Source organism: Vigna unguiculata, chromosome 11, assembly GCF_004118075.2.
Source record: "Vigna unguiculata cultivar IT97K-499-35 chromosome 11, ASM411807v1, whole genome shotgun sequence".
Classification (NCBI taxonomy): Eukaryota; Viridiplantae; Streptophyta; class Magnoliopsida; order Fabales; family Fabaceae; genus Vigna; species Vigna unguiculata.
The window spans coordinates 40,000,989-40,019,136 of NC_040289.1; the positions used below are offsets into that span (position 1 = coordinate 40,000,989).

The 18,148-nt window shown below is 33.8% G+C and overlaps 2 protein-coding genes and 1 long non-coding RNA gene across 15 annotated transcripts; 1 reads left to right on the forward strand and 2 right to left on the reverse strand.

Moving 5' to 3' along the window:
- The first annotated feature begins 3,750 nt into the window (after positions 1-3,750).
- Positions 3,751-9,657, forward strand: LOC114169537 (ABC transporter G family member 15-like). 2 transcript variants are annotated; one of them, XM_028054742.1, is made up of 9 exons: positions 3,751-4,266; positions 6,613-6,692; positions 6,769-7,230; positions 7,329-7,451; positions 7,668-7,778; positions 8,234-8,518; positions 8,602-8,874; positions 8,962-9,069; positions 9,184-9,657. In XM_028054742.1, the coding sequence occupies exons 1-9, from the start codon at positions 3,912-3,914 to the stop codon at positions 9,538-9,540; spliced, it is 2,154 nt and encodes a 717-aa protein (XP_027910543.1). In that variant the 5' UTR covers positions 3,751-3,911; the 3' UTR covers positions 9,541-9,657. The 2 variants fall into 2 exon arrangements, with proteins under 2 accessions (XP_027910543.1, XP_027910544.1); XM_028054743.1 differs by having other exon boundaries at positions 3,755-4,158.
- On the reverse strand, positions 4,264-10,289 carry LOC114169539. Of its 12 annotated transcripts, none has more exons than XR_003600959.1 (6): positions 9,719-10,278; positions 8,582-9,552; positions 8,362-8,502; positions 7,310-7,743; positions 6,767-7,210; positions 5,523-6,245 (listed from the first exon to the last, which is right to left on the reverse strand). It is a non-coding gene; the product is annotated as an uncharacterized LOC114169539 (long non-coding RNA). The 12 variants fall into 12 exon arrangements; XR_003600955.1 differs by having other exon boundaries at positions 8,362-8,498; positions 9,719-10,277; XR_003600952.1 differs by adding an exon at positions 4,264-5,362 and having other exon boundaries at positions 5,994-6,245; positions 7,310-9,552; positions 9,719-10,289.
- Positions 10,290-12,114: 1,825 nt separating this feature from the next.
- Positions 12,115-15,746, reverse strand: LOC114169896 (protein TRAUCO). Its single transcript, XM_028055279.1, has 2 exons — positions 14,608-15,746; positions 12,115-12,639 (listed from the first exon to the last, which is right to left on the reverse strand). Exons 1-2 carry the CDS (start codon positions 15,653-15,655, stop codon positions 12,365-12,367), a joined length of 1,323 nt encoding a protein of 440 aa, XP_027911080.1. The 5' UTR covers positions 15,656-15,746; the 3' UTR covers positions 12,115-12,364.
- Positions 15,747-18,148: the final 2,402 nt, after the last annotated feature.

Sequence of the window (18,148 nt, forward strand, 5' to 3'; positions counted from 1 at the left end):
CCCTAAACTTTAAAAATAAATGAATACAGTCTTTTTAATTCAATTACGTTAACTTTTTTTGAAGTGTCGAACATATTTCTCAGTAGATATTGAACAAAGAATGTGTCAAATAGTGTAAAAAACTTCAATACTAATATGAAAAACGTTCGACACATAAAAAAAGTTAACATAATTGAGCTAAAAGGACTATATTCATTCATTTCTAAAGTTTAGGGACCAAAATGTATCGAAATTTCAGACAGGGACGAATTCCAATTTTAAGTTAAAGTTAAGACTTTCTATTTTGTTTACCAAATAGTTCTCCAAAAACTTTGAATACTTAGAAAGGAAGAAATGGCATGTGTTATGTGTGAACTGCATATAAGAGAGTTGAACCAGATGCATATAAAAAAATGATATCACTTTTAACTCAAAACTTTAAAAGATATTAAGTTTGAGTCTTCTGCTCAACTTTCTCATTCTTATTTAATGGAAGACTTAGACTTATATTTGCATTCTTATAAAAAACCGGAATGAAACAGAAATTAGGTGTGGTTACTCAAATTCCATGCAAGATGCATATATTATAACACAAGCCCAAAAAACCATATGGTATGTCCCACAAAACCATACAACAAGAACATAAATTGTCACCAGCACACTGACAATGACAACTGAAGTAGATTTGTTGTGACTCTCAAACTGTAGTCACTCACACGGGCTTGAATTGTTGTAAATTCAGATTTGTGTGTATAAATTCAGAAATAACACAATTATGTATGTTGGCATCAAAGAGTTACTGTAGTCACTCACACGGGCTTGAATTGTTGTAAAGAAAGCATATGTTATAAATGTCTATCCTCCTTCATAAATCCAGAGATACCCTTTCGTTCACGGTCATATATATCTTTAGCAGAGAAAAGTCTAAATTTTGTTGAACCCCTCTTTCAGAAACTTTTAAAACTCCAAAGTATTCTAAAATGACAATCAGAGTGTTGTAAAAGCAGATGATAACACAAATTAGGTGGTTTCCTTCGACGACTATCCTTAAGAATTTATCTGCAATATAATGCACAAATCCCTCAGAATATAACAGGAACTTAGGATAATTTTCTTTTATACCGAATATTCTTTCTAGGTTTTTCTACATTGCAATACAAACTGGTACGCAAATCAACAGAACTTCTGAATAGATTATTTGAATTGTTCACTTCAACCACCGTACGGCCATAGCCCCCAAGAGTTGTCACTGTTCTATCTGTGGTAGTTGGATGACATTAATTCCTACGCATAGTTCACTAATTACAAAAAATTACATCGAGTGTTCCCATGACGAGCAATCTATAAAAGAAACATTCATAAACCTATTTTATTAAAACTTTGTGCTAGAGTTGATATTGCTTAAGACCCATTGGAACCAATCCCAAGTTAATAAGATTTCTATGCAAAAGTAAGAGGAAGAAAGAGTGATATGCACAATGTATATGCAAGACTAAGAGTGTATTTTATATGAGATGCTACTTAATTAGTTTAAGCATGTGTCTGATCACTTCTATATTTTCAACTAACGATGACACCGGAATTGTCTAAGTCGATCACCGAGATGAACATTTCACCACTCTAATATCACCGGTAGGTCTTTTAAGAGTGGATTCATCAGAGAGATACAACAATGATGAAATATGAGTTTAATCCGCATAAAGATTGATAATATTTCTTATCTAAAACCTTAAAACAATAGATTTATGAATTTTTATTCTTATATGAAGCTTGACTTTCTCATATGAATCTTTACTCAACGTGTAATTTAAACTCACACTTGGATTCTCAAGAATATACAAAACATTTCTCAGTTCCTATATATGCTTTACATCAAAACATGCTACATTCATCTGTCACTATTTGACATGCAGCACCTCGATATCCTCTGCCACTGCCACGCCAAATAAATGTTGGTAGCTTCCTTCCATGACATAGCTTCATATATATACATTCTTTTGCCTCATATACTTCTCTAACAATTCATCATCCTCTGCCACAACATAAATTAATTGGATCTCTTTAATTAACTCCAACATATAGCAGATTCACTCAGTAGAATAATTTTCCCAACTATGTCTCCTTTTCACTGTCACACTTTCTAAAACATCCTAACATGTTGTTTTCCATATGTGTAACTTTACTCGTACGTATTCCATGAGTCACCAGTTTTCAGCTCAATATAACAGAATGTCTACAGCTGAAGTAAAACAGAACAGCTATTCTGACAGAGCTGCAAGATGTTTTTTTTTATATCTATTGAAAGTTCCACATCGACTAGAGGTAAGGCAATTTCATAGTATATAAGTGAGGTGCAAATCTCATCTTACAAGCCGGTTTTGTGGGATTGAGTTAGGCTTAAACACACTTCTAACATGATATCAAAATCATTCTTTAAAAAAAGAAAGCCTATTCAATGGGGGCAATATTCAGATCAGATAAAACAAAGTTATAGCCAAAAGGAATTACTCTTTCTAACCATACAATTGCTAGTACACTTACACTTTTTTAGTAAAAAGAGTTAGTCATATAATAGTTTAAACCTTGTTAAATTAACAATATGAAAGTGTATTGGTAAAGAAAAAGAGAGATTAAGTGATATAATAATGAATATAAAGTGAGTTTAAAAACTTTTTGATTGTCAAAGTAGTATGATCCATATGAAAACGTACCTTCTTATTATTTCTCCATTATGTATAGCAGTTTTGCCTATTTTTTCTTTATGTTTTTCTTTCCCTTCACACAAATAGAATATGTTTCTCAGAAACTAAGTTCAAAGAAATGCAAATAAATAGAAATAATTGTTTTTCGAAAATCAGACAAAAGAAACAAACATATCTCATGTGTTTTGTTCTAATTTGAGTTTCTCTAATGTATATTTTTATATTACTTTCTCACTCTATAAATTAATATTAAGTTCTTGAGGTTATACTACAAATATACATTAAACTTTGTTTTACAAAGGCCTTCAAATTATTGATGAAAATGGAGTGTTGAAGGTCCCATGCAAAAAGATATAAGCTGATGAAAAAGATAAGACCAAAACCATATAATAATAACAAGAATGTCCCACAAATAGTAGAGTAGGAATCAATTGATTACATAGAATAAGAGAGCATGAAAGAGACTATTTATAATAGGTGGTCACCACCACATCAAATACTATACTTTAGTGTTGTGACTATCAAACTTTGATAAAAAAATTTGTATATATATCACAATGTCTATGGCCTTCAATGCCAGATTCACATGAAAACACCTGAAGTTCATCGCCATGAAAAAAAGAAGCAAAGTGTTTTATGAGTCACTGAAATAGCCATGAACTGTTATCAACACCTTCTGAACATAGTTATCCACTCTTGTTCATTGAGACACTCCTTTGTTCATGAAAAAAACTTTCAAAACTTCAAAGTATTGTAAGATGAAAGCAAAAGTAGAATGTATGTTCTTTTGCTGTAAAATTGTGAGGGAAAGAGTTTATATATATATATCAATTCAATCTTTTAATTTGAATCTCTGAAGCCGTACAATCTCAGACTTGTCTTTATCCTTCACATGCATGGCCATTACTGATACAAGGTACGTGGCTGCGTCACTATTATTTTTCTATCAGTGGGAGTTGAATGAAATTAATACACCACATAGCTCACCAGTGACCCTAATAGGAATATGAGAGTGGAAAAATGGAAATGGTAAAAACAAGATATTTGAGAAGATGAAAACAAAGTTACTGATATATAATATCAGTGATATTCACTTTATATCTTTCTTTTCTGTCAACCACATCTTACTGTACATTTATATCTATACATTTAAACTGGCAGGTGACTCAACCATGCTATTTGGTTCCCTCTTGTTTTGATCAACCAAAGCCTGTTTTGGAGTGCAGAAAAATGGAGATAGAAGCAGCCACTGCTAAAGAAAAGGGTGTTGGTGAGGGTGGAGAAACGATGGAAGTTTCAGAAAATAGAGGAATGTATCTGGTGTGGGAAGATTTAACTGTTGTGGTTCCAAATTTTGGAGATGGACACACTAAGAGATTGCTTAATGGGTTGAGTGGATATGCTGAACCTAACAAAATCATGGCTATCATGGGTCCTTCTGGCTCTGGAAAATCTACTCTTCTTGATGCTTTAGCAGGTTCATCTCTTCTTCCTTCTATCTATTCATCACTGGTGTTTGGTGTTTGTGCCTGTGTTTGTGTTTCCATGTGTGTACATAAATCTACTCTTCTTGATGCTTTAGCAGGTTCATCTCTACTTCCTTCTATCTGTTCATCATTGGTGTTTCTGTATGTGTGTGTCTGTATATCCATGTGTGTGCATAAATCTACTCTTCTTAACGCTTTAGCAGATTCATTTCAACTTCCTTCTTTCTGATCATCACTAGTGTTTCTCTGTGTGTGCATAAATCTACTCTTCTTAATGCTTTAGCAGGTTCATTTCAACTTCCTTCTTTCTGATCGTTACTGATGTTTCTCTGTGTGTGTGTCTGTGTCCATGTGTGCATAAATCTACTCTTTTTAATGCTTTAGCAAGTTCATTTCAACTTCTTTCTATCTGTTTATCATTGGTGTTTCTCTGTGTGTCTCTGTGTGTGCATGTCATTTTTCTTGTACTTTGAATACGAATTTCATGCTAAAATTAAGAGGGACTTTCATGTTTGGTTTTTGCATCAGAGAACGAACCAAACATGGTAAGTATCCTTGTTGAGATCATGTGGTTATGAACTTCAAATCATCTAATGTTGTTCTAGACATATTTTAAATCGGTCATAAAGATAAAAAAAAAAAAAAAAAAAAAAAAGAAAAACAGAACTAAATCTTGACATGGAGAATGTTGCAGGTACATTAAAATCAGAATGAAGGAAGACTGATGTTGTTCCAAGACAAGTAACTTATCATAACTAAATCCTTCCTAACAAGGAAATCTAAGGACTTTCATTACTGAATTAGTTTATGCATCTGTGTGGTCACTTTCATTTGTTAATATTAAAGTTATTAGAATTTATGAGTTTTGGATCATAAGACCAAGAACTCACAGCTGGGAGAAAATAAAAGGGAGAGAAACTTTTTTTTTTTTCCTTTCACATAAATGACAGATAGAATGTGTGTAAACGTATACCTTAAATGGTTTTTGATAGTGACACTTTTTGCTTAAAAACAAGGTTTGGAAGTGAAAAACAGTAGGGAAAATGTTAAATAACCAATCTTGTGATCTCTTCCCAAATTTTTCTCTTTCTTGAAAAGTTTCTTGAATTCAGGAGTCAAATTTATCAGCTAGCATGTAATTTTCATTTTTACATGTTTGATTGGTTCTCAGTGTCCTCTGTTGAATCTATTTCCCTGGAAGTAAACATGAAATAACTTGAGTGCTTCATGAAGTATATCTAAAAAGATAAACACATAAATTGCAATTGTTGCATGGATGAAACACTTTCACCTGTGAAACCATGAAACAGAATAAATTTAAGGATAATTATAAGTGGACAACAACATATAAACATAGGTTTATCTTTTTATTTCTAGTATAGTATATATACACTATCATCTGTCATACTTTTTTGTTTTTTACCTGTCAAAGTAATTAATATTAGGGTTAGAATATGTTAATGTCAATCTATGGATGGAAACGTTTTCTCAATTAATGTGAGGTTGAAATATGAGCAATGGATGGAACCATTAATGTATTCATTTCAAAACAGTGGAGCAAGAGTTTGATATGAATTTTTTAGGTTTACCGACAGTCTGACAGAGAGACCCCATTTATTTATTCAGGACAAAGATTTTTTTAACCAAAAATTACCATTTGAAAATATACTATGGAAGTAAAAATTAAATTTTGTATTTATAAAAAATAAAAATAAAAAATAATGCAAGCTATTGTCAAGTGGAAGTAAAAACCGTTTTTTTTTTGTGTCAAAGTATTGTTGTCCATTTATTCTCTTGGATTAAAATCTTTTGCCAGCAATCTCACCTTGAATATTTTCTTCTCCATAACAGTTATTCCTTCCTTTTTCTTTTTTCTTTTTTTTTTTTTTTGAATACCTATTATCCAACCACATTTTGATTTCTGGGCAGATCTAAAAGCAAGCATATAGTGTGATTCCTCTTCAAAAATTCAATCTCCTCTTCCATGGCATCCTGCCATTGTTGACATTCTACATAGCTAGAAGACTAGGAACACCTCCAATTGCCTCTCTATAGCTCCAACCTTCTAGCTCTTCATCTGCAGTGAAAATGTAGCATATAAGATCAGCAGATACAAATTATTGTGTTGATTTGATTGACTCCTCTCCCTATAAAGCGTAAACTGATAGTTGAAGTCTAAATCCGCATGTTCTAGCTTTCCCAAATGAGAAATAGAAGGTTGATTTTTATCATCTGATACTTCATCATCTAACTTGTTTCTATATATCATATGACGTTCCTGCTGGTGAAGCAGCCAGCTTCCCCATGTTACAACCTCCACAATTAATACCCTTTAACTCCTTTAGCATACCTAAAAAAATACCTATTTGTAGTTATATTCAGTGTCTTAATTATCATGAGAAAAACTGTATATATTAACATCAGATAACTGGGAATGGTTGCAGGAAGACTCTCCAGAAACGTTATTATGTCTGGAAATGTGTTTGTAAATGGAAAGAAGAGGAGATTGGACTATGGTGGTGCTGTAAGTATGAGTCTATATAGCAAAAATAAAAATCCATTTTTAATATTTCAGTGCAAATGAATGAGATAAATTACAGGCTTATGTGACCCAAGAAGACACAATGCTGGGAACTCTGACAGTGAGAGAGACGATATATTACTCAGCGAATCTAAGGCTTCCAGGGAGCATGAGGAAAGAAGAGGTGAATGAGATAATAGAAGGAACAATTATGGAAATGGGTCTTCAAGAATGTGCAGATCGGATAATAGGGAATTGGCATTTGAGAGGTATAAGCGGTGGAGAGAAGAGAAGACTAAGCATTGCTCTTGAAATCCTCACAAGGCCAACTCTCTTGTTCCTTGATGAACCCACCACTGGTCTCGACAGTGCCTCTGCATATTTTGTTGCTCAAACTCTCAGAAATTTGGCTCATGATGCAAAAACTGTTATCTCCTCTATACACCAACCAAGTAGTGAGGTTTTTGCACTCTTTGATAATCTCTTTCTTCTCTCTGGGGGTCAAACAATCTACTTTGGACCTGCACAAAAGGCAACTCAGGTATTCATGTGTTTTCATGTTTTCATGCATGTCACAACTAAAATCATGTGTTTAGAACATTAACAGGTTAAAAGCTGACATTGTATTTGTGCATGCAGTTCTTTGCTAAAGCTGGATTCCCATGTCCAAGTAGAAGAAACCCTTCCGATCATTTCCTTCGTTGTATCAACTCAGACTTCGACGCTGTCACAGCCACAATCACGGCCTCCCAAACGAGACAAGTATATATAACCATTTCTATAAGTCATCAACCTTTTTAATATGATTTTTAAAATACTTATTATAAAAGTCATCAACTTCTACTAGCAAATCTTTTACCCTAGATGTTATTTACTCATTTAACCTGATTATAAATTACATCTTTTTCTTCCTTCCTTGGAATCTCTTCCTATCAGATTTGCTTCTTTCTCACTGTCTTCCTTATTCCTTTGATACAGGAAGAAGTATCATTATCAACTGCAGCAATCAAAGCAACACTCATAGAAAAATACCGATGGTCTGAGTATGCAACCACTGCAAGAGAAAGAATCAAGGAAATATCAAACATAGTAAGAAGCCCTTAACTCAAAATGTTATTACTAACTATTGTTTACAGAACATAGAACTTCATGTAATTAATAATATTCTTTGCCTGAGCTGAAACTGTTATTATCCAGCTAGATAAGCTGTGAAAAAAATAGTATAACAATGATGGACTCATCTTGTGCCATAAAGAAAAGGGAGATAAATAGAGAAAGGTGAACCTTTCACACTCTAAGAACCTTTCTTTTATTCATTTATTTCTTAGCTAGTTTTTGGCTTCATGTGAAAATGCAATAATATTAGAAATCCCTTCGAAGAAGAGATCATGACTGTCAGAAAACACATGTACTTGAATTTAAAGACATATGCATAGGAAAATGATCAATATATAATGGTTCACTGAACTATTAATACTCCATTTTGCAACAATTGGAAACATGTTTTGTGGGATGTAAAGGCCAAGGAATTAATCATGTTACAGGAAGGACATGATTTTGAAAGTAAAAGGAAATGCGAAGCCACATGGTGGAAGGAACTATCAATGCTGACTCAGAGATCTTGCCTGAACATGTCCAGAGATTTGGGATACTACTGGATAAGGATAACTACCTATGTCGCCTTATCTTTGTGCGTTGGAACAATCTTCCATGATGTCGGAACGAGTTACAGAGCCATTTTTGCCAGAGGATCATGTGCCGGTTTTATCTCAGGTTTCATGACCTTCATGTCCATTGGGAGCTTCCCTTCTTTCTTAGAAGAAATGAAGGTATAAAAAGTTAATCTGATACAAAATTAAAACGTTAAAAACATATGCATTTAGTTCTCTTACCTTTTACCCTCTGGATTCAGGTCTTCTACAAAGAAAGAATGGGTGGTTATTATGGCGTTGGAGTCTACATTCTCTCAAATTTTCTCTCTTCCTTTCCGTTTTTGGCAGTGATGTCCACTGCTACAGGGGCTATAAGCTATTATATGGTTAAGTCTCGTTCAGAATTTTCACACTTTTTGTATATCACTCTTGATCTTATGGGCTGCATTGCGGTTGTGGAGAGCTCCATGATGGTTATAGCTTCACTGGTTCCCAACTTCCTCATGGGATTGACAATTGGAGCAGGATATATTGTAAGAAAACTATATACTACATATAATATAACCCCATTTTCAGTTGAATAATCGTTGTTGCTGATTTTAGTGCGTATGTGTTTGCAGGGTCTTATGATGATGACTTCTGGCTTTTTCCGTCCACTCCCTGATCTTCCCAAAATCTTCTGGCGTTACCCAATATCATACATCAATTATGGCGCATGGGGATTACAGGTAAAATTAGAGGCATTACCTTCAAAAGGGCATGATCAAAAGGATATATAATATATGAGCTGAATTATCTGGGACTGAAATTTAGCCTTACTTTTACTGATTATGGGAACGCAGGGAGCTTTCAAGAATGACTTGATTGGAATGGAGTTTGATCCCTTAGAACCTGGTGACCCGAAACTGAAAGGAGAATTCATCCTCAAAACCATGCTTGGCATTCATATTGATAATTCAAAGTGGTGGGACATAGCTGCAATCATGATCCTCCTCATATCGCTTAGAGTTCTTTTCTTTTTCATTCTGAAATTCAAGGAGAGAGCAGCACCTTTTCTTTATAGCATCTACGCCAGGCAAACTCTGGAACGTATAAAAAAGCGACCTTCGTTCAGGAAAGTACCATCTTTCGCTTCCAAACGCCACCAATCACTGCATCCCTTGTCTCCTCCAGAGGATCTCAACTCGCTCATCCATTAGAACCATCATTTGCTGATACATATATGTAAGAGTAATTACTCAGTTGCTATTATCTCTTTAGGAATGATTATTAACTGTCATAAGCTCTGTAAATAAAGCATATAGATGGTGTTCTTACATTTTTTTTTTTTAAATTAATCAATCCGATGAGTTATTTTTATGAGTTTGTCTAACTTACTCAAAGTACAAACGGAATTAAACGAAGTTGTCTCGTATTCTTTTGAGCTTTTGTCGTATCAAGTGAATGATCAATGCTCTCCTATAAAGAAAGCGATGATTCCTCTGCCACAGAAAATGTAAGAAATGGAAGATGTTCAAGAGCAGCAAATCAAACAACACAACATTCACAAACAACAAATCAAACAACACAACATTCACAAACAACAAATCAAACAACACAACATTCACCAACAATAAATCAAACAAGACAACAAGGACTCCAAATTGTAGCTGAATTCCGACGCGAGGTGGCGATCGGTGCTAATCACGCATCTGGGAAGTTTGGCCACCGCTCCAACATAACTATACTTCTCGAGGGGAGGGCATTCCTTTTATCACAAGCTTAACCTACCACTGGATGCCCAATGGCCAATAATTTAGAAAAGTGAGAACCAGTTTCAGAGGCCATCGCTTCCCCGTTTTAGAGGAATTGTCGTAACTAAACCATTTATGTAAATTTCTTGAAGCTCAAGAACCAATTGAATAATATTTTCTCTAAGATATTAAGTGTATAAGATTTTAGATATATCTCTCTAGTTATTACTAGAGGGTTGAGGTTGATGGTGTAGTATTTGAAATAAATTAACTAAATAAGAACTTTGTTTTTTTAATCAATCACTTTGAACCGGTATCAGAGCTTTTAATATTAGGAGTTCTCCTTTGAATTGTTGTCGAAATCTTTGTTGGACTTTTCGTCAAAACTTTCATCGGAGTTATTGTTGTTGTCGTCATTGTTATTGTTTTGAAAAAAAATTTCTCTAAAAAGTGTTATTTATGTTCCAAAATTGTCTTATAATCTTATTTTTGTTGTCATTAGAGCTATTGTTGTTACTGTTGTTATTATTGTCATCACTATTGTTATTGTCAAAAAAAAAATTGTCTAAAGATGTCCTTTATATTCTAAAATTCTGTGATAAACTTATTTTTGTTAGAAAACACATATAGGACCTAAATTGTTTTGTAACATTTGTCCCACTTATCGCATTTTTCAAATCTCGTCACAAGAGGGACGATTTGAACTATTAAAAAATGGGAAGGATTGTATTATTTTAACAACTTGGAATGAATTGTTCATTACTTTGATGAATTGTTCATTGCTTTGAGAAAAGAAACTCCTTATTTCACTTCAAGAAACATTCAAGTATAAGAATAATCAAGCCATAAATGAAACGATGACGATGAATGTCTTAGAAAAGAACAAGAGGTGAAAAACGGTTGACATATCACTGGATAAAAAAGTAATAGGATGCATGAGTTTATAATGTAAAATATAAATTTGGTGGCACAGTATAAAGAAAGGTCAGTTGTAAAGAATACACCCAACCTTATAGTTGATTATGGGAAGACATTTACTCCGAATACAAAGATGAATACTATTAGAATCAACCTCTCATTGTCATTATTTTGGTTAAAAATTGTAACAACTATGTGAATATTTTTTCCTGCATGGACAATTAAAGAAAGAAGTTTACATGAAAATTTCTCCAGGTTCTAAACCTATTGAAGAAGGGAATAAAGTGTTCATGTTGAAAGAAGCTTGTATGAACTCAAATAGTCATCCCATGTTTGGTTTAGTAGGCTCACTCAAGTGATGATCTTTCTGGAGTCAAGATGACCATATCTTATTCATCAAACATTCTCCAAAAGTAAACTTACTCTACTCTTAGTCTATATTGATAATATAATTCTTTCAAGAGACAATGAACCTGAAAAACAAATCTCAAAAGAAAAGTTCAATACCCAATTTAAAATGGAGGATCTACAAAAATAAAACTACTTCATTAGAATAGAAATAGCTTACTCAAATAAAGACATATTTATCTCTCAAACAAAAGTATATTCTTGATCATGTCTAAGAAACATGAAAGATTAACCGCAATAGTTCTTATAAAATAAAACCTTAAAATTGGAAGCTATGGGGACAATTCTATTGTGAATAAAGATCAATAGACTTGTAAGGGAGCTCATTTGTTTACCTCACACTAGACTAGACATAGTCTATGGACTTCTAAGGAAGCTCATTTGTTTACCTCACACTAGACTTGACATAGTCTATGTTGGAAGTGTAATTAGTCCTGTTCATGTCATCCAAGCGTGATCCAAAATAAAACATTTATAAGTTGTTAACAAAATCCTTTAATATTTGAAAACAAGTTTAGGAAGAGAATTATTGTTTAAGAGAAATGAAAACTAGGATTAGAAATACATATGAATGGGACTATGCAAATCTGTCACAAATGAGAAATCTATCTTAAGATATTGTTTGTTCTTGGGTGAAAATTTGATGACTAGGAAAGAAACAAAATGGTTTTGCAAGGTCTAAGACAAAAACTGAACTCAAAGCTATGACACATGTAGTGTATAAATTGTTATGACTGATAATTATTGGCATGTGAAGAGACACCGAGATAGATTGACACCATATGTAACTCGAATAGAAAAAATAAGGCAACACTAAAGAAAGTAAGAAACTACAGAATGTCTACTGGAACACGTACAAATTTTATGTACATCATGCGGCCAATTTCTCTCTTTCAGACGTTTACACCACCAATCTAACCATTCGTGAATCAGATTTTATAATTAGCAATAAGTGCAACACACGTCACTCTTTCTGGGGTTTCTTCTCATTAGATTCTCCATTTTCAACTCGATTGTCAAAACCGTGATAAGGAACTTCGATCATTGGCCTAGGAATTGGTCGTTCCTTGAAATCCTCGGGAAAACATTCAAAGTCAGGACCAAAGTTGAACTTAACCGTGCAGTTTGGTTCATTAGGTAGAGTAAACATTGATGCGGCAGGATAGTAACGACCACCGTGGAGATCCTTGAAAGCTACACCTTGGCATATGCCATTTTTAAAGAATGATATCTCGCTTCCTGCACACAATATAATATATGAAACTTAAAAATTGAACACATAAAATACAACATACAGTTCCCGCAAAAAAAAAACAATACAACAGTTAAGGGAATATGTTTGTACTATATGCAAGGGAACAACAATAATATCAAGCCCTTTTCTTACTTAGCAGACTCGGCTACATGGATCAAATAATGTCATCTCCTGTAGACGTGTACTACATGCAAGGGAGGCGGTTATTAAATGTCAACACTTTTTTCAATTAAGGGATAAGGAGCACAGCTAATGAAGGCCTCTAACAAAAGTTTATTAACTATCAGGTTTTCAAGGATTCATTGACAAGCACCCACCGGCACAAATTGTATTTAACTACCAGCAAAAATGCTTCACATATATTTACTATTCTACATTCTCACTTTCTCAGCCACTTCCAAACATTTCATAGGGGTAAGAAATTAGTGCATTTGGGAAAATTTCAATATAATCTCCATAATTACACTGTATTCACAAGCTCCTACTCGCCCATGGCCATGGTCTCCTTAACATCACAGCATGTATACTCACTTAAACCTCTAATCCATAAATTGTCAAACCATTAGTATTGTAAATATAGCATGGGTGACCTGGATAATGTTGACCCAGTTTTTTGGGTGCTTATCTTCAAAAAAAAATCCTCCAATTAACTTTTATAGAAGCTCTATATTTTGGGCATTTTACATTTAAAATAAAAAACTACATTCCTTATTAAAAGCTTTCTTAAATTGTATTTCATATTCCATCTTTTGAGAAGAAGAGAGTTCAAAAAAATTGGATCAGCATCAACATTAAAGAAGATTTCCAATATGGGGTAGGGATGGAAACTAGTAAGCTAACAAAAAAAAAAAAAGCATTGACCTACTTGTACAGAGTAATCTGAAATCAAGTTCCACCTATCTCACTGCCCAAGAATATCCTAGATGTGCATCCATATATAAGTCCCTATCCAAATTACAAAATATCCCACATCCACGATAAGTCCTATCAATAAGATTTGAACTTTGAAATATGAAATAACCCATAGTACTCAGGATTTGCCAGTATACTTTAAATTGTATTGAAAACAGTGTTCCACATGATTCATCAGAGTGGAAATGATGAAGGCACATGAGACTTTCCCCATTTTCCAATTCTGGTCATGCCACCAACACATGTTAACCAAGTTTTAGACGATTCTTAGGTGTTTCAACTTAGTTTTGTTACAAATAGAAAGAAAAAGAACACGAAAACCTTATTGTCATGTTCTACTCTCATCTCTGCCACATGTCTCTAGGTTGCAATGGGTGAAAATTTTGAACAAATACTCTCATCTCTGTTTCTGTCAAGTTTTTTTTTCAATGATCCCTCTCATCTGTATTATTCTCTTTGGAGGCTCTGATCTCTGTTTTATCAAACCTCAAACACTATTTCTAGACTCTTACATACAAACATTTTGCTTCTATTTCTCTAACAACTTTAGCATTTCTCAATTAAGTTTCACAAGATGGGTCCAAGTTTCCGTTAATGTTTTAATTATGTTCATTGTCCTATAAATCATTAACTTCCGTTGATTCGAGTTCTGCAGGTTCTTTTAGTCTATTCTACATATTTTAGCAGGGTTTCCAAGCCTATTAGCAGCTTCACCATTCATTACAAGTATATGGTACATCTTGGCAACATTCAGTTTCCCATACTTTGAAAATCTAGGCAGAAAATAGAACCAATAACAAAATCACAATAAAGTAATCGAGAAATACAAACAAGGTTGTCAGTCAAATTTTCTCCCTCCGCCCAAAAACATGAATAATTAACTAAGCCCTCAAACACTAAGAAAGCAACCACCAGGTATTTCAGTAGTATCTTAACTTAAAAAAATCACCAAGTGCAAATCTATCATTGAAGATTCAGTTTCCTAGCTGAAAAACGTAAATGAGAATCATGAAAACTAAATAACAAAGTTGAAAACTGACCAGGCACCACTTTGGGTGGATCTTCCTTAGCATCTTGAGCACAAACATATCGCTGGCCTTTATACCACACCAACTGAGGTGTATTGGGCGCATAATTTTTGCCATCAGGCAAATTGATGTAGAAACCAATAACATCCCCTTCCTTGTACCCTTCCTCTCCATACTTCTCCCTACTCGCCTTATGAATCTTACTCCCATCAATGTCCCGATAGCCAAAACTGTTCCCATCGTACCCAACCGGAGCCTGCAAATCACCCTTCTCAGTCGACCACCCAAGGCGCGTGTGCCCAGTCTCCCCCAACTTCACAACCCTAATCTCGAAGTACCACGCGCCTTCCACGACTCCGCGCGTTGCCCTCACCATTCTGTAACCCTTGGTGCTCCCCGCACTCATTCTGTCCTCGCTCAATTCCACCTTCTCTGCTTTGTAAACCTTCGACAGACAAATCTTCATCTCCGCCGTGTCGTCGCTCTTGTCGGGGAACCGCGGCACCGGCGTAATCAGCACGTTGTCCTCGCCGTTTGCATGGTTGTTGTTGTTGCCGTTGTTGTTATTGTTGCGGTTGTTTTTCTTCTTCCCCTTCCGCGTCGACTTCGTCGCCCACACGTTGTTGTTTTTCTTCTTCGATTTTTTCGCGTTCGGCGCCGAGCCGTTCGCTGCGGGAGTAGTCGCATTGTTGGCGCCCTCCGCCGTCGCTGGCACAGGCGAGTCCTCCTTCGCCGCCTCCGCCGTAATAGATGAGAGCTGCTTCTGTTTCTTCGGCGGCGGCTCCTCGTCAGAAGCGTCGCCTTCTTCGCGGCCGGATTTCGGGGACTTTTTGGATCCGTCGGAGGCGGCCTCCTCGTCTGAGAGTTCGTCGGACGGGTCAGGCTCCGATCGCGCGTCGTTAGGTTGCTCGGTTGGGGTATCAGAGGGCGTGCTGGTTGTGGCAGGAGGAGCTTCCGGTGATTCGGAGTCTGTGGCTAGGGCGGTGGTGGCGGTGGTGGGTGGTGGCACCTCGTCCTCTTCATCTTCCTCATCTTTGTAAGTGGCTTGTAAGCTATCCATGACTAGGGTTTGATTTAACGGTGAGAATGAATGGGAGAGCGGAAAAGGGAAGCTCCGACAAGCTCTCAGAAAAGCGTATGTAGTAAAATAGAAGAAAGTGAAAGTAGAGAATAGTGAACTACGACCCAATCAATGACTTTGGGCTTCCTAAGGCCCAATCAGGCCCAGAACAAGGCCTCTGAGTATGGGTTATTTCTTTCTGCACTCCCACTCCACAATTTCAACCTGTACCCTAATGCGAGTTTTAGTCTAATCAAACAATGACATAGGAGTTCGAGAAGTAGATTTTGAATAAGAAAAACAAAAATTATTCATATGCAGTCATATTGTGTCTTTCATTGCTAAAAACAATTATAATATTGATTAAAATATTTGTATAAAATATTGGTTTAACAGTATTATATTAAAGTGATTAAATGTTATACACAATAGATTTGACAAGAGATTATTGTGACTATATTAATATTTATTATTGTGACAAGCTATTAGGTAATATAAGTTTATGGATGATTAAATTAGTTGATTACTTAATGATATTAATTAGATGATTAACAAGATGTTTGACTTTTGTGTGTATGATATTTGTAAATAATATTAATTTTATGTTTGTGCAATTTGTGTTATCTTTAACATGTGATGACAGTGTGTTACGCAACAAAAGCAAAAAAAAAATTAGATAGAAGTATTCAAAATACTATGGAAAAGAATAATATTTTGTGTAAATGTATGTCTGTCCATGTAAAAAAATGACATAAATATACTTAAATATAAATGTAACAATGTGTAAATGCACGATGGATGAGTAGATAGAGTGTAAATAGAAATTAAATAAGATTAAATTTAATTTTGGTCCCTTAACTGTTATTAAACATGTAATTTTTTTTAAAATTTTAGACTAATTTAGTTTTCTTTCTTAAAAATACATTAATTTAATTATTTGAAAAAAATTGTTAAGTTTATTTGAGATTCGAATGTTTTTTTGATTATCATTGGAGTATAACCAAAACCATGTTTAACTCTTTTAAATATCAGTGATAAAGTTTTTAAAACTAAAATATTTTGTGTATATGCGGGTACATGCATGTCCATGTGAAAAAGATGACAATTTTTTTTAAAAAATTTTATATAAACATACTTAAATGCACGATGGATGAGTAAATAAAGTGTAAATAGAAATTAAATGAGATTAAATTTAATTTTGACCCCTTAATTGTTATTAAATATTATAATTATTTTTTTTGGTTAAAATTTTGCACTAATTTAGTTTTTTTTTTAAATGCATGAATTTAATTATTTAAAAAAAATTGTTAAGTTCATTTGAGGTTCAAATATGTTTCTTGGCTAAAATTGGAGTATATCCAAAAACATGTTTAACCCTACTAAATATTAATAATGAAATTTTTAAAACTAAAATTAAACCGTTTCTTTTACAAGATATGTCATTTCAAAACTCGTAAGATAATTCTTAAAAATAAATAAATAAATCACATAAAAAATATAAGAGGGAAAAGAGAATGAGAGAATGTATTGTCCATAAGCATTTTAGCTTCGTCACGATTTTGTCTTTAAAAGACATTTCAAATGATGGAAGGAGGTAGGAGTATTTAAACTTTGCTTGACCTCAACTTTTAAGCGATGTGGAACTTATTGGGTGTACCGAATATATATATATATATATATATATATATATATATTCTATGTTAAGATTTTAGGGATTTACAATAAGCTCTTTACTTAACTTTTTCTTTTGACTTAAACCTGCTGCTGTGCAATTACAGTTTCGTCCATATGAGTTGATTTTAGTTTATAAATTGATTTGTGCAGAGCTGATGTAACTAATACGCGTAAAATTCAATTCAACAATTGTCTGAAAAGTTGAACCCACTTAATGTGTTCACTATTTAGTTGAATTTCCAGAATAAGTCATGGACGAACAGTTTTGTTATGGCTCAGAGTAATATTAATAATTATTTCACTATTTTATTAAAAAAAAACCCTGTAAATGTTTAAAAAAATAAAGCATTAATTTAATGTCTAAAAAGATAAAATGAATGAACGAGGGGTTGTTTGGTTGACTAGAGAATCTGGGAAGGAGTGACTGAGTCTGAGTCTGATTATATTGAAAAAGTATAGAAATGTGTGAACTCCATAAATGGTATGAAGAATTTTTTTTGTTCAAAATTTTGTTTTTTCAATAACAAAGAAATAAAATCAGTCAATAAATAATAAGAATAAAGTAAAACTCTGTAACAAAAATATTTTATCTAATTAAATTAAATTATTTTATTACTTTCAATTATTTATTTCTCCAATGATGGAGAGTGGTCTTACATTTATTGCCAACCATGACCAAATGTGGGAGAAAATGGAAAAGGTTGACAGAAGTTGTGAGAAAACATTAATTGTTTGTTATAATTAATATCTCAAAAGAATGTGAAAATTTCCATTTTTGTGATTTTTAATTTTTTAGTCTAGAAGACAAAGATGTCAATT